Source organism: Galeopterus variegatus, unplaced genomic scaffold, assembly GCF_000696425.1.
Source record: "Galeopterus variegatus unplaced genomic scaffold, G_variegatus-3.0.2 Scaffold18, whole genome shotgun sequence".
NCBI classification, from domain to species: Eukaryota; Metazoa; Chordata; class Mammalia; order Dermoptera; family Cynocephalidae; genus Galeopterus; species Galeopterus variegatus.
Window position 1 is genome coordinate 1,181,935 of NW_007726129.1, and position 19,484 is coordinate 1,201,418.

General features: G+C 54.7%; 2 protein-coding genes across 4 annotated transcripts; both read right to left on the reverse strand.

The window, feature by feature from the left end:
- Positions 1-5,630: 5,630 nt before the first annotated feature.
- On the reverse strand, positions 5,631-7,072 carry NRN1L (neuritin 1-like). Its single transcript, XM_008567758.1, has 3 exons — positions 7,003-7,072; positions 6,144-6,276; positions 5,631-6,024 (listed from the first exon to the last, which is right to left on the reverse strand). Exons 1-3 carry the CDS (start codon positions 7,070-7,072, stop codon positions 5,739-5,741), a joined length of 489 nt encoding a protein of 162 aa, XP_008565980.1. The 3' UTR covers positions 5,631-5,738.
- A 390-nt stretch (positions 7,073-7,462) lies between these two features.
- On the reverse strand, positions 7,463-19,165 carry EDC4 (enhancer of mRNA decapping 4). Of its 3 annotated transcripts, none has more exons than XM_008567371.1 (29): positions 18,849-19,165; positions 16,299-16,455; positions 15,419-15,530; positions 15,029-15,128; positions 14,565-14,754; positions 14,307-14,454; positions 14,123-14,227; positions 13,684-13,793; positions 13,517-13,600; positions 13,328-13,423; positions 13,131-13,233; positions 12,831-13,011; positions 12,668-12,740; positions 12,476-12,567; positions 12,210-12,397; positions 12,001-12,134; positions 11,771-11,924; positions 11,007-11,440; positions 10,817-10,921; positions 10,579-10,731; positions 10,460-10,496; positions 10,148-10,325; positions 9,885-10,040; positions 9,667-9,782; positions 9,405-9,570; positions 9,131-9,317; positions 8,822-9,041; positions 8,250-8,413; positions 7,463-8,018 (listed from the first exon to the last, which is right to left on the reverse strand). In XM_008567371.1, exons 1-29 carry the CDS (start codon positions 18,928-18,930, stop codon positions 7,826-7,828), a joined length of 4,218 nt encoding a protein of 1,405 aa, XP_008565593.1. In that variant the 5' UTR covers positions 18,931-19,165; the 3' UTR covers positions 7,463-7,825. The 3 variants fall into 3 exon arrangements, with proteins under 3 accessions (XP_008565593.1, XP_008565585.1, XP_008565575.1); XM_008567363.1 differs by having other exon boundaries at positions 12,210-12,409; positions 18,849-19,100; XM_008567353.1 differs by having other exon boundaries at positions 13,328-13,441; positions 18,849-19,100.
- Between the last annotated feature and the right edge of the window lie 319 nt (positions 19,166-19,484).

The following is a 19,484-nucleotide window of genomic DNA, read 5'->3' on the forward strand; positions in this document are numbered from 1 at the left end:
AAGTTTTAAGATTCCCTTACCGGTCATTTTAAAAAAAAAAAAAAAAAAAAAAGGACAGATATAAATTTCCCATAATGTAGGCTGGGGATGGGGTGAAAGGAAGAGTATTACAAACCAAGAAAACTGCACATCTAAAGCATGATAGTGTGAAACCACAGAGCTAACAGGAGGCTTGCAGGCCTCCACAACAATAACTATGTAAAAGGAGCGCAGAAGTGCCCAGGTGTTATGTTGACTGCAGGGTTAGGCCTATACCAGATTTATGAGCCCCAATGCTTTGCTAAGAAGCTTGATTTTTATCCTATAGGCACTAAGGAGCCAGTGTTAGGCAGTGAAGGGCTTATTCAGATTTTCAGGTGGGAATGATCACTTCAGCAGCTTCATAGAGAGGAACTGAGCGTGGGGGGCTAGGCTTCCACTTGCACACACAGAGATGACAGGCTTGCCGAGCAGGCGACCCGGCTGGACTCAGGCCTGCTTTTTTCCAGCCTATACAAGGAAGCGACCAGAGTTGCCCCGCTGGCCCCTGGCGTTCAGTCGCAAAGGAGGGGTTTGAAGTATGAGCCAGGCGCGAGAAAACAGTGAGGACAACCGGGTTAGATCAACCTCACTCGCGCTGGACGCAGGACGTCGCTGAACAGCAGGCAGGGCAGCTGACCACGTCCACCGGCCCCACGCGGGCCCAGAAACGGGTTACCCAGCACGGCAACGTATTTAGAGGCCAGTCCAGTCTCGAACACTAGGGACCCAGAGCAGCCATCGCCCCGCCTGCTCTCCGGCCCCGTAGGCACAGCCACCGCCATCCTCGGCCGTCAGCGTCGTGGCGTCATCACAGCGCGCGCCTGACGCCAATATAAAACGGGGCCGCCTACGGGGCGGGACGGGGACGGACTTTCCGGAGGCCAGGCTACGCCATTGGCGGCGCTCCGAGGGCGACCTGCCAATCAACGCCTTCGGGGCGTGGACGGGCCTTCTGCTGGGGGGTGGGTCTACTTGTTGCTCTAAGTACCCCGATCACAGGCTTGGGGAAGGACCCGGTGCAAGAAAAAGGAGGGACCGCGGAAAATAGGGAGAAAGTTTCGAGTTTCTGGTTGGGAGAGGGGGGACTCTGGTGTGAGGTTGGGGACTCACTGCATTTCAACAGAGGTTTCTGCAAGTGCCTCTGGAACTCCGCAAAGGATTGACTTAAATTTCATTAACAAAGTCTATTTTTTAATGCTGCAATTAAAATATTTTAGAGTTGGTCTGAGTGCAGTGCTGTTTAAAACTAATTGCTCACAACCAGTTACAGATTTCTTTGTTCCTTCTCCAGTCCTACTGCTTCACTTGACTAACCTTAAAAGAAAAAAACACTCAGATGTGTCAAATTTGGGCTCCATCACAGCGGAGATGCAAATCGTTAACTAGTGGATTGGTGAAGTCAGCCTTTGGCCAACTTCCTGAGAAACATTTTTCGTTTGTTTTAATTTGTTGTTGTTAAATGTATCCTGAGACTGCAAAGCAAGCAGATTTCAAAAAAAATTGTTACCATTTACAGTGACTTCTCTATAGAATCAGAATTGTTTCACTATTTTAAAATCAACCCAAATTGGCCGGCCCGGTGGCTCACTCGGGAGAGTGCGGTGCTGATAACACCAAGGCCCCGGGTTCGGATCCCATATAGGGATGGCCGGTTCGCTCACTGGCTGAGCGTGGTGCTGACAACACCAAGTCAAGGGTTAAGATCCCCTTACCGGTCATCTTTTAAAAAAAAAAAAAAAAAAAAAATCAACCCAAATTGCAGAGAAAAAAATAGTTGCTCCAGGTGATAACGGCATTGTAACCTCCCTACTTCATTCATTTATTTATTCAACAAATCTTTAGTGAACACATACTTCGCACATGGAACTATCTTTGATTGATTGTACAAGGTAATGTTATACTTAAACCTAAAAATAAACACCAAAGAAACATCATTTTGTCTATTTTATGTAGTGGGGTTTCATACCAGATTTTATTTTAAAAAGAAAAACTTTAAAAATTGTTTTCAAAATTCTAGTGCAGGGCCGGCCCGTGGCTCACTCAGGAGAGTGTGGTGCTGATAACACCAAGGCCACGGGTTCGGATCTCATATAGGGATGGCCGGTTAGTTCATTGGGTGAGCGTGGTGCTGACAACACCAAGCCAAGGGTTAAGATCCCCTTACCGGTCATCTTTAAAAAAAAAAAAGTCTAGTGCAATGATTAAGGGCATGTACTCTGGGGCCAAATAAACCTGGGATTAAATCCCAGCTCTGACACTCCACAGCTGTGTGATCTCAGGTACACTATCTCCCCCCTCCTTAGGCTGCTTTTTTCTTATCTATATAACGGGGATCATAATCCTGACCTCACAGAGTTGTTGTGGGTGTTAAAAGTAATGTAGAATTCCAAGGTTGATGATGTTTGGAAATCCACACAACACCCCCATTTTACAAACACTCAGCAAATTAATTAACAAATATTTATTGAATCCTTGCTATGCGCAGGAGCTGTTCTGGGCTCTGGGGAAAAGCATGAGGCCATGAGGTGAAGAGGTATGTTAATGCAGAGGGACTGAACCGAAGACATCCAGACCTCAGGCTCTCCCCTGAACAATAAGCTACTCCTTGTCCACAGAGCTGTAAATGTGAGAAACACCATCACCATGATGCTCTGGCCTGGGCAGCTGTGCCCAGGGTCCAGTCAGCTTGGCTATCAGCCATCCCCTCTTCTCCAGCTCTGGGATAAAACACACAAAGCCCTTAAGCCCCTGGCCAGAGAGTAGATTCTTTCCCCCCTTCCTCGCCCTGTCCCTGCTTCCCACTCTATGAAAGAGTAGGGACTTAGAGAGCAAAAACCAGGGGAAATGTAGGTCACAGCAGGAGGATGGTAATCCCCCTGATGCCCTGATGGCTGACCAGAGCAGCCAGGCTCCTGCTCCTGAAAGCAGGCTGTTCCTGGCCACCCACCAAGACTGGCTCTCAAAGCTGCCTGGGGTCTGGAGCCCCAGCATCATCCCTCCTGATAGTATGCCTGGCTGAAGGGGCCACCCCAAGATGACATATCCTCCGCACTGGAGTCATTCTTAGTCAACACTCTTGCTGAATATAACACTTCCTATACCAGACTTAGAGATTCTATCTTTCATTTCACACACTGCCACAAGTGCACCCTTTATACCCAGCCCTAGGTTGGATGCTAGAGACACAAGGAGAACTCTGACAAAGAGGACTTCCTGTCCTTGGGGAGTCCACAGTGGGGAATTCTGACCTGGACCTAGACAATAACGAGCCAGTACTATCAGTACTATAACAGAAGAGAATCCAGGAGTTGTGTTGATCTAGAGGAGGCAACTTTCAGATTTAAGGAATACTTCCTGGAGGAGGTGATACTGAGCAAGAAGTAGGAGTTCCCTAGGAGGAAATGGGGAAGGGTATTTTGAGCAAAGAGAATAGGTGTATTAAGACCCAGAAGAATGTTAGGCTGGTTTTTTTTTTTTTTCTTTCTGGTAAATTCTAGTGGTCAAAGGGGGCCAGATGTGGGAGGGATTTTTCCTGAACTTGTTCCTTCAGGTGATATGAAAAAAAATAGGCAATAACTGGTTGGGAGGGAGAAGCTGGGATAAAAGTCCAGAAAGTGGGTGAGGGAGACATTTGAAGAAATAATGGCCAAAATTTTTCCAAGCTTGATGAAAACAACAAACACAAATCTCCAATAAACTCAACCAATCACAAGAAAAATGAAGAAAACAATTTCTGAAGCCCAGTGATAAAAATCCTCAGAGGAAAGACATGTTATATGCAGAGGAACAAAGGCAAAAATATCAGATTTCTCATTGAAAACAATGCAAGCAAAGACGCAGTGAAGGAATTTTCTTTAAAGTACTGAAAGAAAAAAAATATTAACAATCTAGAATTCCATATCCAGCAAAATGTCTTTCAAAAAATGAAGGCAATGGGCCGGCCCGTGGCTCACTCGGTAGAGTGCGGTGCTAATAACACCAAGGCCATGGGTTCGGATCCCATATAGGGATGGCCGGTTTGCTCACTGGCTGAGCGTGGTGCTGACAACACCAAGCCAAGGGTTGAGATCCCCTTACCGGTCATCTTTTGAAAAAAAAAAAAAGTCCAGATGGATGAAGCATAGGAGCAAAGGTGGAATCATGGCAGAGAGAGGTAGTTGAGGCATCTGAGCTAGCAAGAATGGGAAGGTTTTTAGGAAGCACGAATGAGGTAGAGTTCCTACACACCTGGGTGGAGGTCTCTGGAGGCACCTGAAGCCTAAGCAAGGGACTCATCAGGGCTGACTCTGTCCTGGGAGGTCACATCCTTCCAGCTGGGCTTCAGTGTAAGTCTGGCCTGCTAGGCTCTGGGTTCCCATGGCTCCTTACCTCCCAGCTGATTGCTTTGGCCCCCCCTTGTGAAGCTCTCTCCAACTCAGGCCCACCTCTCCTCTGCTTGTAAGTCTCCCATCCTTACCTCTTGTCACCCTCTATGTGGGTGCCGCATAGAAACCTGAAACCTCCCCTGACTCCAAGGGCTGAGTAGGTAGACAGCTCATCTGTGCTGCTATAAAGAGGAGTTGCAGGAATGGACAGAACTGGCTTATGTAGGACCTTGTAGACACGGAGAAGGAGCATAACATAACATAGGGATCAGTTTTTCAATTTAGAAAGTAGAGAATAAGATGAAGGGAGTGATCACAGAAGCTAGTGAGGAGGCCATGGCAGTGCCCACACAAGTCATGGGGTGGTGGCTTGGAATAGGGTCCTGGTGGTGGTGGTAGAAGAGGGTCCTCTCCTCTCTGAGGCCTCCTTCTCCCTTAGGTTCTGCCTGTACTGATTCTTACCCTTCCTTTCCCCCAGGATGCATAGCGGCGCCTCACACACCACACACTCTCATTCCACTGCTTCCAGAAAAACTTCCGGATTGTTTTGACTTCACCTCTTCTGAAAGAGAAGCTTGTGGGGAGCAGAGGCCAGAAGATCCCTCATTGTGTCCCCAGTTTCTGCAGCTTCAGGTCACCTCAGGGGCTTGAATGTGGACACCAGCAGGGGCTCCCCATCTTCTGAAACAGGCCCCCCTCAGAGGGACCGGGACCCCAGAAGATGAAGGGACCCAGCACATAGTCTCAGCTGTGTCTTGAAGGCTGATGTGATAGTTTTAACAGGAGGAGGAGGTCGATGGTCAGGAGCCTGAAGCTGTAAGGAGCCTGGGGAGGGGGATAAACCGGCTGGGGTGTAGCCCAGGATCAAGGGCACTCCACCCCTCACAGACCCCTCGGGGACAGGATAGGAGCAGTAGGCAGGGCTAGGAGTGAGGGGCTGAGAACGCCAGCCCTCCCAACGCCACCTGGTCCCCCACCCTAGTATGCCCTGGAAGGCAGAGAAAGGCTGTGCATACTGGCGGATCTTGCTTGGTTCTCCACCCGAACTCTTGAGACCTGCACGCTATGGAAAGCTCTGCACCGCCAAAGCTCTGAACCGCCGCCAGGAACGAGTGTTTATATGGAAGAAGATTAAGTCCCCTGTGGCCCCGCCCATCCCATGCTGGTGATCAGCTTCTGCCCCCCCACCCCCACCCCCGCTCAACCAAGCGGGCCACCACAGCTGGGGGAAAGGAAGGAGCTTAGTACAAATATAAATACCTTTAATGAAAGCCAAGTGCACTCTGCAGAGCCCGGACGGCGGCCGCCCGAGCAGGGCTGGAGGCCCGGGCGCTGCTATCCGAACCTGACTGGCTAGGCCAGAGGCCCCAGGAGGCAGGCCAGCGCCAGAGGAGCCGCCAGCAGCGAGGGGGCAGGGGCCAGGGCGGGTGCGGGTGCTGCCGCCCGCAGCGTCTCCTGGTTGGTCTCAGGGCCGGCGCCGCGCTCCCGGACGCGCACGGGGGCGTCGCACAGAGCATGCAAGTTATCTGGGTGCGGGGCCCGGCGAGCTTCTTGTTGTAGTGACTCCCACACCGCGGCCGCCTCCTCCGGGCAGCCCGACAGGACGCGCGAGGCGCAGGCGTGGAAGTCGGCCCAAGACCTGTTAAGGGAGTGGGATTAGAGGGATTAGGTGGGGCGAGGAAGTTTTGGAGTGGGAAGGAAGAGGTTCAGACCCAAGGGTGGCGCGGATTGGGCCGCTGCCCTGCACCAGCCCCGTACCTGCAGACGGTCTCCAGCTCGCCTCCGTGGCCCATGCCGTCCCCCAAGCGGATGAGACACTCGGCGAATCCCTGGTATATAGTGTCACAGCGGTTTGGGCCCGCTGCAGCTGCTGCCAGGGGAGGTACAAGGACTGCGGGGTGGGGGTGGAGAATGGTTGATAGGATGAACAGGGTCAGCCCCGAGCCCCCAGGTGCTTGTTTACCTGGGAGCGCTCTGGGGACGTGACTCAGCGTGAAAAGAGCGCCCCGGGGAACAAGGGACTTGTCTGGGGATCACCTGCCTCAGCCCTTTTCAAGGTGGGACCTGGACTGGAATAGGTAGGGAGGCAGGGGTAATTGTGTCCCAGGGATCAGCTCTTCCTCTGAGCTTCTTGGCCCCAGGCACATGAAAATGGTCCAAGTGAATGAGTCCCGCAGGGTGGAAATGGAAGGGGTCCGGAGGCCCAGGGCCGCGGGCAGGTCCAGCTCTCTGCAGCCTAGAGGAGCTTCTCTTGGCCCTCCCACCTCATCCTCAAAGATAGCTGTATTTTAGACGAGACAGGGCAGGATAGAGAGGGGCTGGATCCAAGCCAGACCCTCACAGAGGACTTCGGGGATCCTACAGCTGTTCTAGGAGTCCCGCCATAGGCCATGACTCCTTTTATCAGAAGAGGGGATGTGGAATTTCAGGGTCCTTCCCCCAGAACTGGGGATCAGTTCACACCTCTCACTTTTCCTCCTGAAGCCCTTACACACTCTCTTCCTGGAGCCCTTGCAAATCCACTCCACCCTAGTGCCCAGCACACCCTATACCCGGCCCGACCAGGGTCCGGCAAGAGGGGGTGCGGCCCAGCCTGGTTCAGGGAGCCCCCACTCACCGAGTGGCAGCAACAGCCTCAGGGCACAGGACACAAGCCTGCAGCAGCGGCGGCAGCAGCAACAGCGCATCGTCTCTGGCTGAGAGCCTAGTGTGGGAGCTAGCAGCTTGGAGTGCAGCCCGTTGGTCCAGCCCCCGGACGCAGGGACCGTGATTGGATGGGAGTGAGGGGCGGGGCTCCGAAGCCAGCCAGAGGCTCCACCTCCAGAACCCAGATTGGCAAAGGAGCGAAAAGGGACCTCAGGGGGCAGAAGCGCCTAGGGGCACATGTTGGTGCTGAGCCATCCCCAGAACCCTTGCCCAAGAGACTGAGAAGGGAAATCTGGGATGGTAGTTGAGCAGATGAGAGTGGAGACCCAAGTCCCAGTGGTGGGTTGGCCTAGAGCTCCACCCAGGGAGATGTGAGGAGGCAGGGAACACAGAGGGCAGTTATCAAAGTCACGCCAAAGACACACCAGAAGCACGCACATACTCCATTTTATTCCAAAAGCATTTAATTGAATTTCTCAATGTTTTTCAAAAACAAAAAGATCCAAATTGGAGGTAAAAAGGAACATGGAAAATTCAACTCAAGTTGTATCACTGTCCTGGGGTCAGGCTCCAGGCATAGCAGGACCCAAGAAGGCACAATACCTGCCCTGGGCCCAGCCTAACCCTGCTGGCCATCACAACCTTTAGACCATGGCCAGTGCTCCACCTCCCCACCCCAAACACCCCAGAGGTGGGGGCCTGAGCAGGTAAAGGGCAGACATGACCCTGCCTTGGCCTAGGCCTGTCTGCTGGCCTTCAGTGCCACCCACCCCCGGGCAAGGCAGGCTTAGCTGCTAAGGGAGGCTGGGGGTCACAAGGCCATGCAGCATGAGGCTGAGACGCCGGGCTGCTTTGCCAAGTGAGTTGTGTGGCTCGGCCTGCAGGAACTGGAAGAGCTTCTGGCGCACCTGGGCCATAACGGAGCCCATGTGGTCCCGTGTGATGGGGTCACTGTGGTCCAGGTGCATCACTGCCTCTTCCAGGTAGCTAGGGGTGGGGAAAAGGGACAGGCTACAGGTGGGTGCCAGCAGATGGGAGTGCCCCCTGGTGGCACTGAGGCCAAGAGGAATTAGCCTTAGATGGGTGTGGGCAGAGGGCATTGGTGAAGAAAATTAGGGAGAGGAGTTAGGCAGAAGTGGGAGTCTCTGCTTCCAATTGCTCCCTCCCCGACCCCCCCCACACCAGTTCATATGCTGGTCCCTGACTGCCCCCACTCACCTGAGCTTGAGGTCAGTTCGAGTGCCAAGGTCAGATGCCAGCTGCTGGATGAGGGAAAGGAGAACGGGCTGGGACAGTGGGCAGGGTGGCTGCCCAAAAACCTGGGCTGGGTCCACAGTTTCACACACATACAGCACCAGGTTCAGGTCAGCAGCTGTCAGTGCCTGGGGTGAGAAGAGAGCAGCACCGTTTATAGCTAATATCAGGACAGAATGCCTGCTTGTCTGTGATGTGTGGCCTGGGAGAGAATAACCACAGAATGGGATACTGAGGGCTCCAGAGGGGGATGCTCAGGGATGTAGAAAACACTGTAGGGCTATAATGTTACTCTAGGGGGATAGGAAAGGTTTCTTGAGAAGGATGGTCATGAAGCAAAGTGAGATGAGGTACGAAGAAAGGGATCCAGGAAGAGGGAGCAGCAGGGGCAACGGCCTGGAGGCCAAAGAGAACCCAGAACAGTCCACTGCAGCCAGACAGGCTGGCCCAGAGCCTAGTGGGTAGAGTGGAATGTATGGTGTGTAGGACTTGACAGGAGACACCTGACACTTATGAGGGCCTAACACCTGTCATACCTGCTGGAAGGCCTGATTGAGGTGGCCCTGCTGTAGCAGCTGAAGGATATGGGCTTGCTGGGCCTGGCAGTCGAGGTGGGCAGAGGGGACAGGTGTGCCAGCAGCCGAGCGCATGGCCTGCATGATGCTGGAGGTGACGGCAGCTTGCTGCTCCTTGAGTGCCACACTCACCTCACCCTTAACAATGCGCTGTACCTGTGCTAAAATTGACTCCTGCAGGCTGTAAAGAAAAGTGAGGCAGGTGAGGTGGATAGGCCCAGTCTGGATCTTTCCAAACCCACCACCTTGCCCAGTGCCCTACCTACACACCTGCCCACAGCCATGTGCAGCTGGTGCTGCACCTCAGCCCGAACACTGCTGGACACAGTGGCTGCCATCTGCTCAGTGGCACTCTGCAGTGTGCTGACCAGGCCCCGCAGCTGGGCCAGGACAGGCTCCCTCGCCTCCTGTTCCCGTGCCTTCCGGCTCTTCATGTGGCTTTCTAGCTGCTGCAAGTCTGAAGGGTGTCCAAGGGGACCATAAGAAGGATGGTGGGGAACAAGAGGACAGCCTTTCCCACTTTGGGTCATATGATCCCACTCACATTCCTGTGTGCCCAGCCGGAAGCTATCATTGATCTGCTGGAACATGGCTTGGCAGCTCTTCTCGAAGGCCGGCAGAACCACGCTCTGGAAGGCTTCACGGTAGGCAGCCTGCATTGGCCCCTGTAATGTGTCTGCAGCTGCTCGGGCAATGGCATCTGTCAAGTTCTGGGGTAGAGAGAGGGGCCAAGTTGAAAGCCTGAGCCCAACCTGGCCTGACTAGGTCCACCAACCCACCTCCCCCCATCTTGGGCCCTATAGCACCTTGGACTTGAGCAGCTTGGAGATGTTCTCTTTCATGCTGCCCTCCACGGCTGTAAGCTTGGTGGCCACTGAGTTACTTAGTTGGCCTGCCATGGGCTCCAGACTCCTGGAGACACCTGGGGCAGGGAAAGAAGGAAGTGGTGGAACCAAGAGAGGAAGCAACGTGGATCCCCACTCCCACTTGGCCCACCCAAAGGAAGTCTCCAGGCAAAACTCACATGGAGGGATCGTCTTCTTGATCTCGTCCCGTATGCTGCGCTCCAGCCTCCCAGCCACAGCTGAAGATAGAGCCTGGGACAGCTGCTGTGTCAGCTGCTCTTGCAACTGCCCACCCCGCTGCTGCCCCTCAGCCAGTGCACGCTCCAGCCACCGCTCTGCACTTTAGCTAAGGAACATGCCTGGAGCAGGTCCGGTATCCCTTCCTGGGCCAAGAATGCTGCCCCTGCCCCAATGCAATGCATGCAACCACCCTCAAGGATACGTTCTTGTTCATGCCGGGTCTCAAGGGCACGTTCTACATGGCCCGTGACAGTGCTCTGCAGACCTTCAAGTTGGGTACACAGACGCTGCAGCAGCTCTTCTTGGCTGTGCCGCAACTCTGCCAGCTCTCTCTGCTGTTGCCAAATTAGTGCTGGCCAGTCCTCAGGGGGCTCTGCCACCTGCCAGTAGCACTGACAGTCACATAATGCCTGCTCCACCCATCCCCATGCACCACACCAGGGAATGGCCCAGAGCCCCTCCCCACCATCACAGGATGGGATCCCATGAGTGGGAAGTGTGCTCACTCACTTACCTGGTGCTCTGTGAGCCGGGATCCCACAGCTGAATCCCTGCCATAGGCAAGAAGCACCTTAGGCCACATCAGGCAACCTGGAGACCACCCCTCTCCCTGGCCCCAGGACCCCGCTCTACCCGTCATCCTTCTTGCTTTTCCTCTTGAGTTTGGGTGAGGTCCGAGGGGATCCCTTGGTCTTCCAGTCCTTGGCAGGCAGCCGTGGGGTGGGAACTTTAGTGCCAAAGCCTCCTGAGGCAGAGGCAAGGCTGGCTACCTCATCATCATGGTCACTGTGGGAAGGGGAGAGAGGGAGGTAAGCATCCACCTACATGCTGGCCCTCCCTTGTGAGGGAAATGGTGCAGGGTGGCACTAGCCTTTGCTCAGCACTGGCATCCTGGCTGTCATGTTGCTGTAGCAGGTGATAAGGTGGTCGGTGGAAGGCCAGGCTCTTGTGCTTTTCCTGGAGGCCATTCCTGGGGCTGGGGGGACAGGCCAGCTCAGCAGTGGATGATTCTACCTGAAGCCCTTACCAACAGCATACTTTCCTCCTCCCAAGCTCCTCACCTCTCTGCCAGGGTGCTACATGTCTCACGAGTAATGTCAGGTGCCGTAGGCCAGACCTGACTTTCAGGGGTTGCAACCTCCTGGGTCAAGGCTGCCTCCAGGAGGGAGGGGGTACTATGCCGATCCCCATCCCCAGGGCCTCCATCCAGGCCAAGCTGGGGGCCAAGCTCAGGCCCTGGACGGGGCCGTGGGGACAGCAGGTGTAGCGCCGATGCAGCTGAGGCCATACTGTCTGGCTCAAGGCCCTCAGGAGCAGAGGAGCCAAAGCCACGGGACAGGGCCTCAGATGCAATCTCAGGGATGTCCTGGGACAGGGCAGTGGAAGCCGAGGAGATAACATCAGGGGAGCGGGTGCGGCTGGGGGAGGCCTGGGTTAACCCCAGGGGCTCCACTTCCTGCAGCTCCAGGGATAGTGCAGAGGCAGCAGTAGGCACCTAAGGTGGGCCAAAGACAGGGACTTGTGATGGGAGGTTGTGGGGGCAGGACACAGAGAGGAGGTACTGGTATTAGTAGTGATGAGATGAGACAGCGGGAAAAAGGGATGCAGGTCAAAAAGAGGGCCACAACCCAAGAAAGGAAGTAGGGGTGGGGAGACTGAGGATGCCCTTGAGGGAACACAGGAGGCTGAGCTAACCTCAGGGGTAACATGGAGCACCTCAGGCAGAGCAGGGCCAGCAGAAAGGGATTGTGGGAAGAGACTGTCACCACCTTCCCTGCTGCCATCTGTCTGCTACCTGGCCCTTCACACATGCCCACACACGCACCTGCCCGGCCCCCTTGGGAGTCAATTTGTCAGCTGGGCCTGGGAGCAGGCTAGGCAGGAGGCTGCGTGGGCTTCCCTGCAGGCTGCTGCTGCTGCTCATTGTCAGACTGCCATCCAACTGCAGCTTGGGGCTCAAGGTCAGCTCCTCAGGTGGCCTGGTTATGGGAAGGAAGAGCTTGGCATTACCTGGCACTAGCCCCAGCCATCTCCCAAATCCTACCCTCGGCTCACCTGGGTAAGGAGGGGTCCACAGCAGAGGTGCTGCTCATGGCAGACACGGCTGTAAGAGAGCTGCTGCTGTTGCTGCTGCTGCTGCTGCTGCTGCTGCTACTACTGCTGCTGCTGCTACTAGGGGATGCGGTGATCTGGGGAGATGTAGAGAATGAGGGCTGTGGCCTGTGGGTGGGGCATTCCCAGGTCCCATTACCCTAGGAGGGTACCTGCTGCAGGGAGGTGCTGGGTGTCATGAAGGCATCAGGTGTCATCAGTTTGGGCTTGGTCTCACTGCTAAGACTGAGGAAGTCAGCGGGTGCAGGCAGCTCCACAATGCGTCGGAGGTCAGGCTGGGAGCCATGAGAGGCTGACCCCAGGCCCTCGGAGCCCAGTTCAGGCCGAGATTCTCCAAATGCTGCAGGGAAAGCTGCCACTTGAGTCAGATCTCAGACCCTCGTCAGTCCCACCTGCTTCCCTCTCACCCCTTATTCACCAAAGTCCTCATGGGCAGTGTGGGTGGGGAGCGGAGCCACCACATCAGGGTTCAGCTGTGGCTGGAAGCGGATCTGCACATCCTGCAGTGCCCTACAGGAGGAGAAGGGGGAGAATAGAATGCTCAAAGGGGCTAGGGTCAGCAGCGTGGGGAGCAACACAGGGCACTGGTGGACCTCCCCAACACACTCACTTAGTATGCACACAAAAGAGCTTGATGAGCACACCAGCTGCAGACTCCATGGCACCAGCTCCATGGGTACCATCTGAAAGGGCAGATGGATGATTAAGCCCCTGGCCTTCTCTGTGCCTCCATAACCCCCTACATACCATAGCCTGACCCTGAGGCAGCTCACCAGCCCCCAGAGTGTCAGTCTCCTCCTCGGCAGGCAGCACTTCAGTGTGCCGCAGCCGGCAGCGACTCACAACCTGGATACCGAAGCTCAGCACAGGGTGGGTGAGCAGGAACTCGGAGATGGAGCTGAAGCAGGCACGGCCCTCCTCCTGGTTCTGCAGCAGCTCCATCACATAGAGGACCTGCACAGGCAGTGCAGTCCTGGCTGAGCTCAGAGGCTGTGAGGTCTGTGAATGTGCCACACAGCCCTTCCCTCCCTGATGATACTGGCTCTGCCCAGGGTGCCCTCATGGCGGCCTACCTTCCGTTGCACATCGCTGAGAATCAGGTATTCTGCTGAGAGGTCCAAGCAAACCTTGAGGCTGGGGGGCACACTCACTGAGCTGAAGATATCTGGGGAGAAGCTAGAGAGCCACGGAGAAGGGTGAATGAGACAGAGTTGACAGACCCAAATCCCCAATCCTGCTGCCCCCACCCAGTCCCCCAGCTGCTGCTTACCGAATGGTCTGCAGGCAGGTCCAGGACACAGTGCACCACATCTTTAGCTCCCGATTCTGGTCAGCTCCAGTAATGAGAAACCTCCAGAAAGGGACCCTGAAAAGCAACAAGGCACTGAGCAGTTGGCTAGGCCTCCTGCTCGGAGCCTATGGTCCAGCCCACCACCCACTTGCCTGCCCACTCACTCACTCAGGGTCCTGTTTCTTATGGTTGTCACAGAACAGGAGGCAGGAAAGGGGCCTCCCATCATGAGGCTTCCACTCATGGAGACACCTGCAGGCAGGCAGATAAGAGGCCAGAGTGAGTGAGTTGGTCCTCTACCTGGGGGGGTGTTAGTCCCTCAGGCCCTGCCTTACCTTGGCTCATCCTGTCCCTCAATGTAGATCTGCCAGAACTTGACATAGCCATCATGGCTGGCAGTAGCCAGAACAGTCCCATCAGGGGAGAGGGCTCCTTCACTTAGGCACTGGGAAGAACCCAAAGAGCTTTGCTTTGCCACCTGTCAAGAGGTGGGAACAAGCCCTTCCCAAATGAGGATGGTAGTGAGCTGGGCTGACCCACAGTAGACTTGCATATTTCTGTGACCGACTGATGAACAGGAAGTTAAAGAGAAGACCAGACCTGCAAGGTGCAGCTAGGTTAGGAGTAAGCTCCACAGGCGAGGGCCACTTTGTACTTAGAGTCCCCATGAGCAGAGTGCCAGTAAAGCTGCCTGGGCAGCTATGGATACAGGGAATAGATGAGGGACATAAAAAAGAAGGGAAGGGTAGGGGAGGCAGTCAGTTGCAGGCTTACCGTGCTGTGACCTTTTACCACAATAAAGCCCTGCTTGATCTGGCTGACATCCACAGGCCAGGTGCTGTGGCTTGAGCGGAGCATATCCAGGTCCCACACCTCAGCCTGGAGAGTACAAGGAGGTCAATGTTCAGCCCACACCCCAAATATGGCTGCTCTGCCCCACCATGCCCAGGCCCCTCACCCGGTCTTCATGCAGCAGGGCCACCGTTGGGCTGCTCTCCTCACAGCAGTCCTCGCTCTCCTCAGGGATGAAGGGGCACCAGATGATCCTGCGGAAGTGATTCAATGACGTGCCCTCTGGCTGCCGGATATGGACCAAGATTTCTTCTCTGAGCAGGGTGTTAAGGACTATACAGGTGATGATGATGAGGAGTGTCCTGCAGCCCCAGTTCCACCCACCCTTCTTCAATTTTTCCACTCCATGACTGGGAATGGATACTGAATTTTGGCATTAACCAAAGCCAAGCGCCACACAAAGAGGTTGCCCGCCTCATCCAGGCAGGCTAGCTGAGGAGAGTTGAGGTGTGCGAAGGCCAGATCGGCCACGCTGCCTGTGAAGCCCTTGAGCAAGGTCCGCTCCGAAGCGCTGACGCTGATCACCCGCACCATTGCTGAGCCATTGTTGGCAGCTGGAATCAGGGAAGCAGTGGGCCATAGGTGAATGTTCAGGCCAAGGCAGCAGCAGCAGAGAAGCCCTACCTTTGCCTGCCTCACTGCCACCACCATAGTCTCAGGCTTGGGTTTTCCCACTTAGCTCCCCAAGTCCTGGCAGAGGTTGCAGGAACACAAAAAAGACTTCCATTGTATCCCTAAGGTCTGAGTGGGCTGAGTGGCCTGACACTGGATCTGGATCTCTGGGGCTTCTAGTAGAACACTTCCCTCCTCCCCACTACCCCTACTCACCCCGAATGGCATAGGCCAAAAAGGAGTTAGACACAGCAATCAAGTTGCCATAGTAGTACTTCTGCTCCCAGTCGTACTTGGCGACAGGCTGGATTTTTACCTGAGAACCCAGAGTGAGGAAGGTTGTAGAAGCTGAGGGCTGGGGCAGCTCCCCCAGAGCATAGGTGGTCCCCAGCATTCCTGGGGATGGGAGAGACCACAGGTGCAAGCCCAGCCACTCACTGATACTCCTGGGGCCAGATTCCCACAGAGGCTTGGCACCCAACCTTCCTGAAACTGGGCACACTATCTGTTTGTCAAGGTGGTTCCCATAGGAACTGGTAGCATGGGGAAGAGGCTGAGTGAACCCCCATATACTTACTATACATGCCACAGCATTCTGGTACCCACCTTGTTGCTTCCCCGTGCCTTGCTGGAAATGCTAGAGTCACTGCTGGCCACAATCTCCACCTCCTTGGCCAAAATCCCAATGCAGGTGGAGCTGTCATCTCCTGAGAGGCAACTGGGGCAAGAAGTGCATAAACCTTGTCTCGTGTTCACCCAAAGGCTCAATGGGCAGGGTTGGGAGGAAGGAGGAGAGGACATAACCACCCTGAGGAAGGTGTCTAGTCCCAGATGCCTAGTTCTGCCTGGTCTACTGGTCCCCAGACCCACAGCTCCCCTTGCACGATTCCCTCTTCGGGAATGAGCCTGCTTCTTTTTTTTTTAAAGATGACTGGTAAGGGGATCTTAACCCTTGACTTGGTGTCAGCACCATGCTCTCCCAAGTGAGCTAACTGGCCATCCCTATATGGGATCCGAACACGTGGCCTTGGTGTTATCAGCACCATACTCTCCGAAGTGAGCTACGGGCTGGCCCTAATGAGACTGCTTCTGTTCTAAATCAGGTGCCCAGGGGCCGGCCCGTGGCTCACTCGGGAGAGTGCGGTGCTGATAACACCAAGGCCCCGGGTTCGGATCCCATATAGGGATGGCCAGTTTGCTCACTGGCTGAGCGTGGTGCCGACAACACCAAGTCAAGGGTTAAGATCCCCTTACCGGTCATCTTTAAAAAAAAAAAAAAAAAAAAATCAGGTGCCCAGGCCAAGCCTTGAGCTTATTCTTGCCTCTCATCCTAGTGCAAGCTCAGTGTGGTTAAGTGCTCCACCCCAGGTCATCCACAGGGGGAGCGGCAGAGTCTGCTGGCCCCTCTTGTCCCCCATCTCATGCCTTCTGCTAGCAGATGCCCCAAAGATACCATCACCACCACTGCCATCTCCCAAGCACTCACATGACCTGCTTCTCCTGCAGGTTAATGGGTGGCATGGTTCGGAGAGCAGGCTTGCTTGTTGAGGTACCATCACCTGAGCAGAGGGGGTCTGAGTCCAGGAGTCCATTGAGGTCCCCATTATATGCGCTGGATGGCCTCTGGCTTTCTGCACTGGGGCCTGGGGACAGAGAGGTCCACCCTGACAAGGTTGCTCCACTTGCCCACTAGCCTCTCCTCCTGCAGAGCTTCCTTTCAGAACCATAAGGTGCTCTAGGAATGCTCAACAGACCAAAGTATTTCCGTGGGAAGGAGGACTCTTTGTTCATCTCTCATTCCATAAACACTGATGTATGCCAGGACCAAGGATGAGCATGAGCCTCTTCTGCCTGGGTGAGGAGTACAAGCCATCAAGGACCCTCTGAGGCCAGTTAAAACTCAGGCCTGGGTCAGCACAGAAGAACTCTGTACTTGAAGAAGGGGATGGGAAGGGTCAGAAAAGACTTCACAGAGGAGGCACCATCACAACCACTGTGGTCAAACCACAGAAACATGGAAAGAATGAAGGGAAAACAAGGCCTCAGGTATGATGTTGTGGTGCTTACACTCTCTTTGTGGACAATAGGAAGAGTTTTAAAGGGGAAGGTGACATGGTCAGTCCTGGCCAGCAGGCTTACTGCCCTAAGGCAGCATGCAGAATAGTTGAGAATGGTGAGAGAGACTAGGGCCAAGGTAGACCTAAGTAGACCAAGGTAGTGGCAGAGTTTGGAGAGCAGAAGATGGGCTCCTAAGGCATGGAAAGACACTGATAAGTCTTTATCAGGGAGTAAGAAAGGAAGGGGCCTCCCCCACACAGAAATGGCTCAGAAGCCACCTTGGGCAGGTAAACTCAGGAAGAATGGACATGAAAAAGCTAGACAAAAAGGAGAGAGACTATAGGGTAGGGTGTGGAGTCAGAAAAGACAGCATTTCTGTTATTCACATTGGCTGGTTTCAAACACGTTCATACATTCAGACACCATTGCCAAAACTCCCAGGTGGCAAGGAGACTAAGGCTTCACATTCAAGAACATAGGAAGTTTTTAGTTGCAAAACAGTCTGAGGTCTAACTTGATCCTTAGACCAACAAGATCTCCTTGGCAAACAGGGGAATCAAAAGCCAATCAACATACAAAGGAGTTATAAAAAAAAAAAAAGACTCCAAGCCACTTCACTCTAATCACAGCCACCTTAGCTGCTCAGGGATAAGCTGACTACTCTCCTTTCCAGGCAGGCTACCCTGAGGACAAACAGCAGACCCAGGCTGAACATGGCTGGCCATGCGAGGCTCTACCAAATCTCTGTGGGATCTAGTCTGCACTGCAGCTGATGAGCATGAGAGACCCAAGCCAAATAAAGGAAGCACATACTCCAGGCATGGGGCAAGGGGCCCAGTGGACTCAGGGAGCAGATGGATTTTCTCAGACAGTAGGAGTTAGTTAAACCCACCCAGAGTGAGCACTAGTGCCTGCTTTCAGAAGCAGCAGAGTGGGAGAAGCCTCCCAGCAGGTGTAAGAACAAGGTCTGAGGAAACATCAGTTATCAGATATGGTCACTGCACACCGACCCACACCACTATCACCAGCCAGTCCTTCAACCACTACAACTTTTCACAGATCCCTGAACCTTCCAGGAAACTCCAGTGCCTTCACAAGTGTTATTACTTCTTCATAATAGGTAGCTTCTGTGTAGGTGCCTTGGGTGCCTTTCCTAACACCCAAGTCCCTGTTCATATTACAAGACCTAACCTAAACAGTCTCCTCTCTCAGATCTACACTCTCCACTTTTCAATCCCCTATGCCCCATTCCTATCAATAACGTTATATTTCAACCTTGTTAGCTCGCTGTGTCCTGGGAGCTCTTTGAGGGCACGTGCAGTTCTGAGGCATCGCTACCAGCCCAAGTAAAATTGGAATGAATGGGAACATATTAGGGCTTGTAGATGTAGCCTAATCCAATCACGGCCGTGCAGTCTGTGATTAGCCTTCATCCCAGAAAGAACACAGAATTGAGGCTGGCCACCTTCCTCCTGGAAATCAGGTTCAGAACAGCAGCCCTGGAGTCTATATCCCAGAGGGAAGGGGAAAATGCAGAGGGAAGGGCAAGATGCGGAGGACCGGCTGCTCTTCAGTACAGCGCTTAAGTCTAAGCCAGAAACTCCTTATACAGAACCTGGACCAGGCCTCTGAACTACGGCGAAAGCGAAGGGGCGCCGGGCCAGTCCTAGGCGTACCAGAGATCTCGGGGCCAGGAAACCAGAGGGGCCCAGCAGATTCAGAGAAGGGGCCTCACCTTCAGCTGAGACGCTGAAGGACGAGGCAGAAAGGCCCGGCTTTGGGATGACAAGGGGTCACACCCAAGGGTCTGCACCCTTCGAGGGACACCCAGAGATCTACGGCTCCGACCCCAGTCTGCCCTCACCAGCCAGGAGGATTCAGAGCCGGTTCTAAAGGACCTGCGGGCCCTGAGGCTCTTCCGAATCGTGCTGCCCTTCTGCCCGCTCGCGGAGGGCCCACTCCCGCTATTCTTGCTCACCCCCCGCGGGCCGGTCCAGCTTGAGGATGTCCCGCAGGTGCTGCGTGGCGTCCTCGATGTCGATGCTCGCGCAGGAGGCCATGGGCCCAGCGGCGGGCGCCCCGCCCGCACCGCGTTCGTTCCGCTGCTGCCGCGCACAGCCCAACCTCACGCGGCCGCGACCAGGCCAGACAGGGGGATGCTGGTCACTACACTCGGTCCACCCGCAGCTAGCAAACCGCCGCCCGCGCCGCGTCCCTGAGCTCCGCCAACCCCACCAACCGCCCCCACTTCCGGTCCCCACGAGCCTCGGTTCCCGGAACCTGCTAGGGCCGCAGAAGAAAGGTTCCGGGCTGGGGGCGGACGCCTTGCCCCTCGGTGAGCCCGTCTCCTTTGATGGCCCCGCCCTGTGCCAGGGAAATTCCAGAGCCGAGGCCGAGTGAAGGTCCACCTACTATGCCATCCAAAATCCTACTCATCTCAGGAGATCCTGCCCGGCCCATGCCTACTCCCAAAGCATGGACTCTATGATGGTCCTAGGAACTGGTCAATTAGGCTGCTGAGCCTGAGATCCCTCAGACCCTCAGGAACAAACTGAATTGACAGGAGCCTGGGTTTCCCCTTTGGGAAATGGGCAGGGGATGTGCGAGATCATAA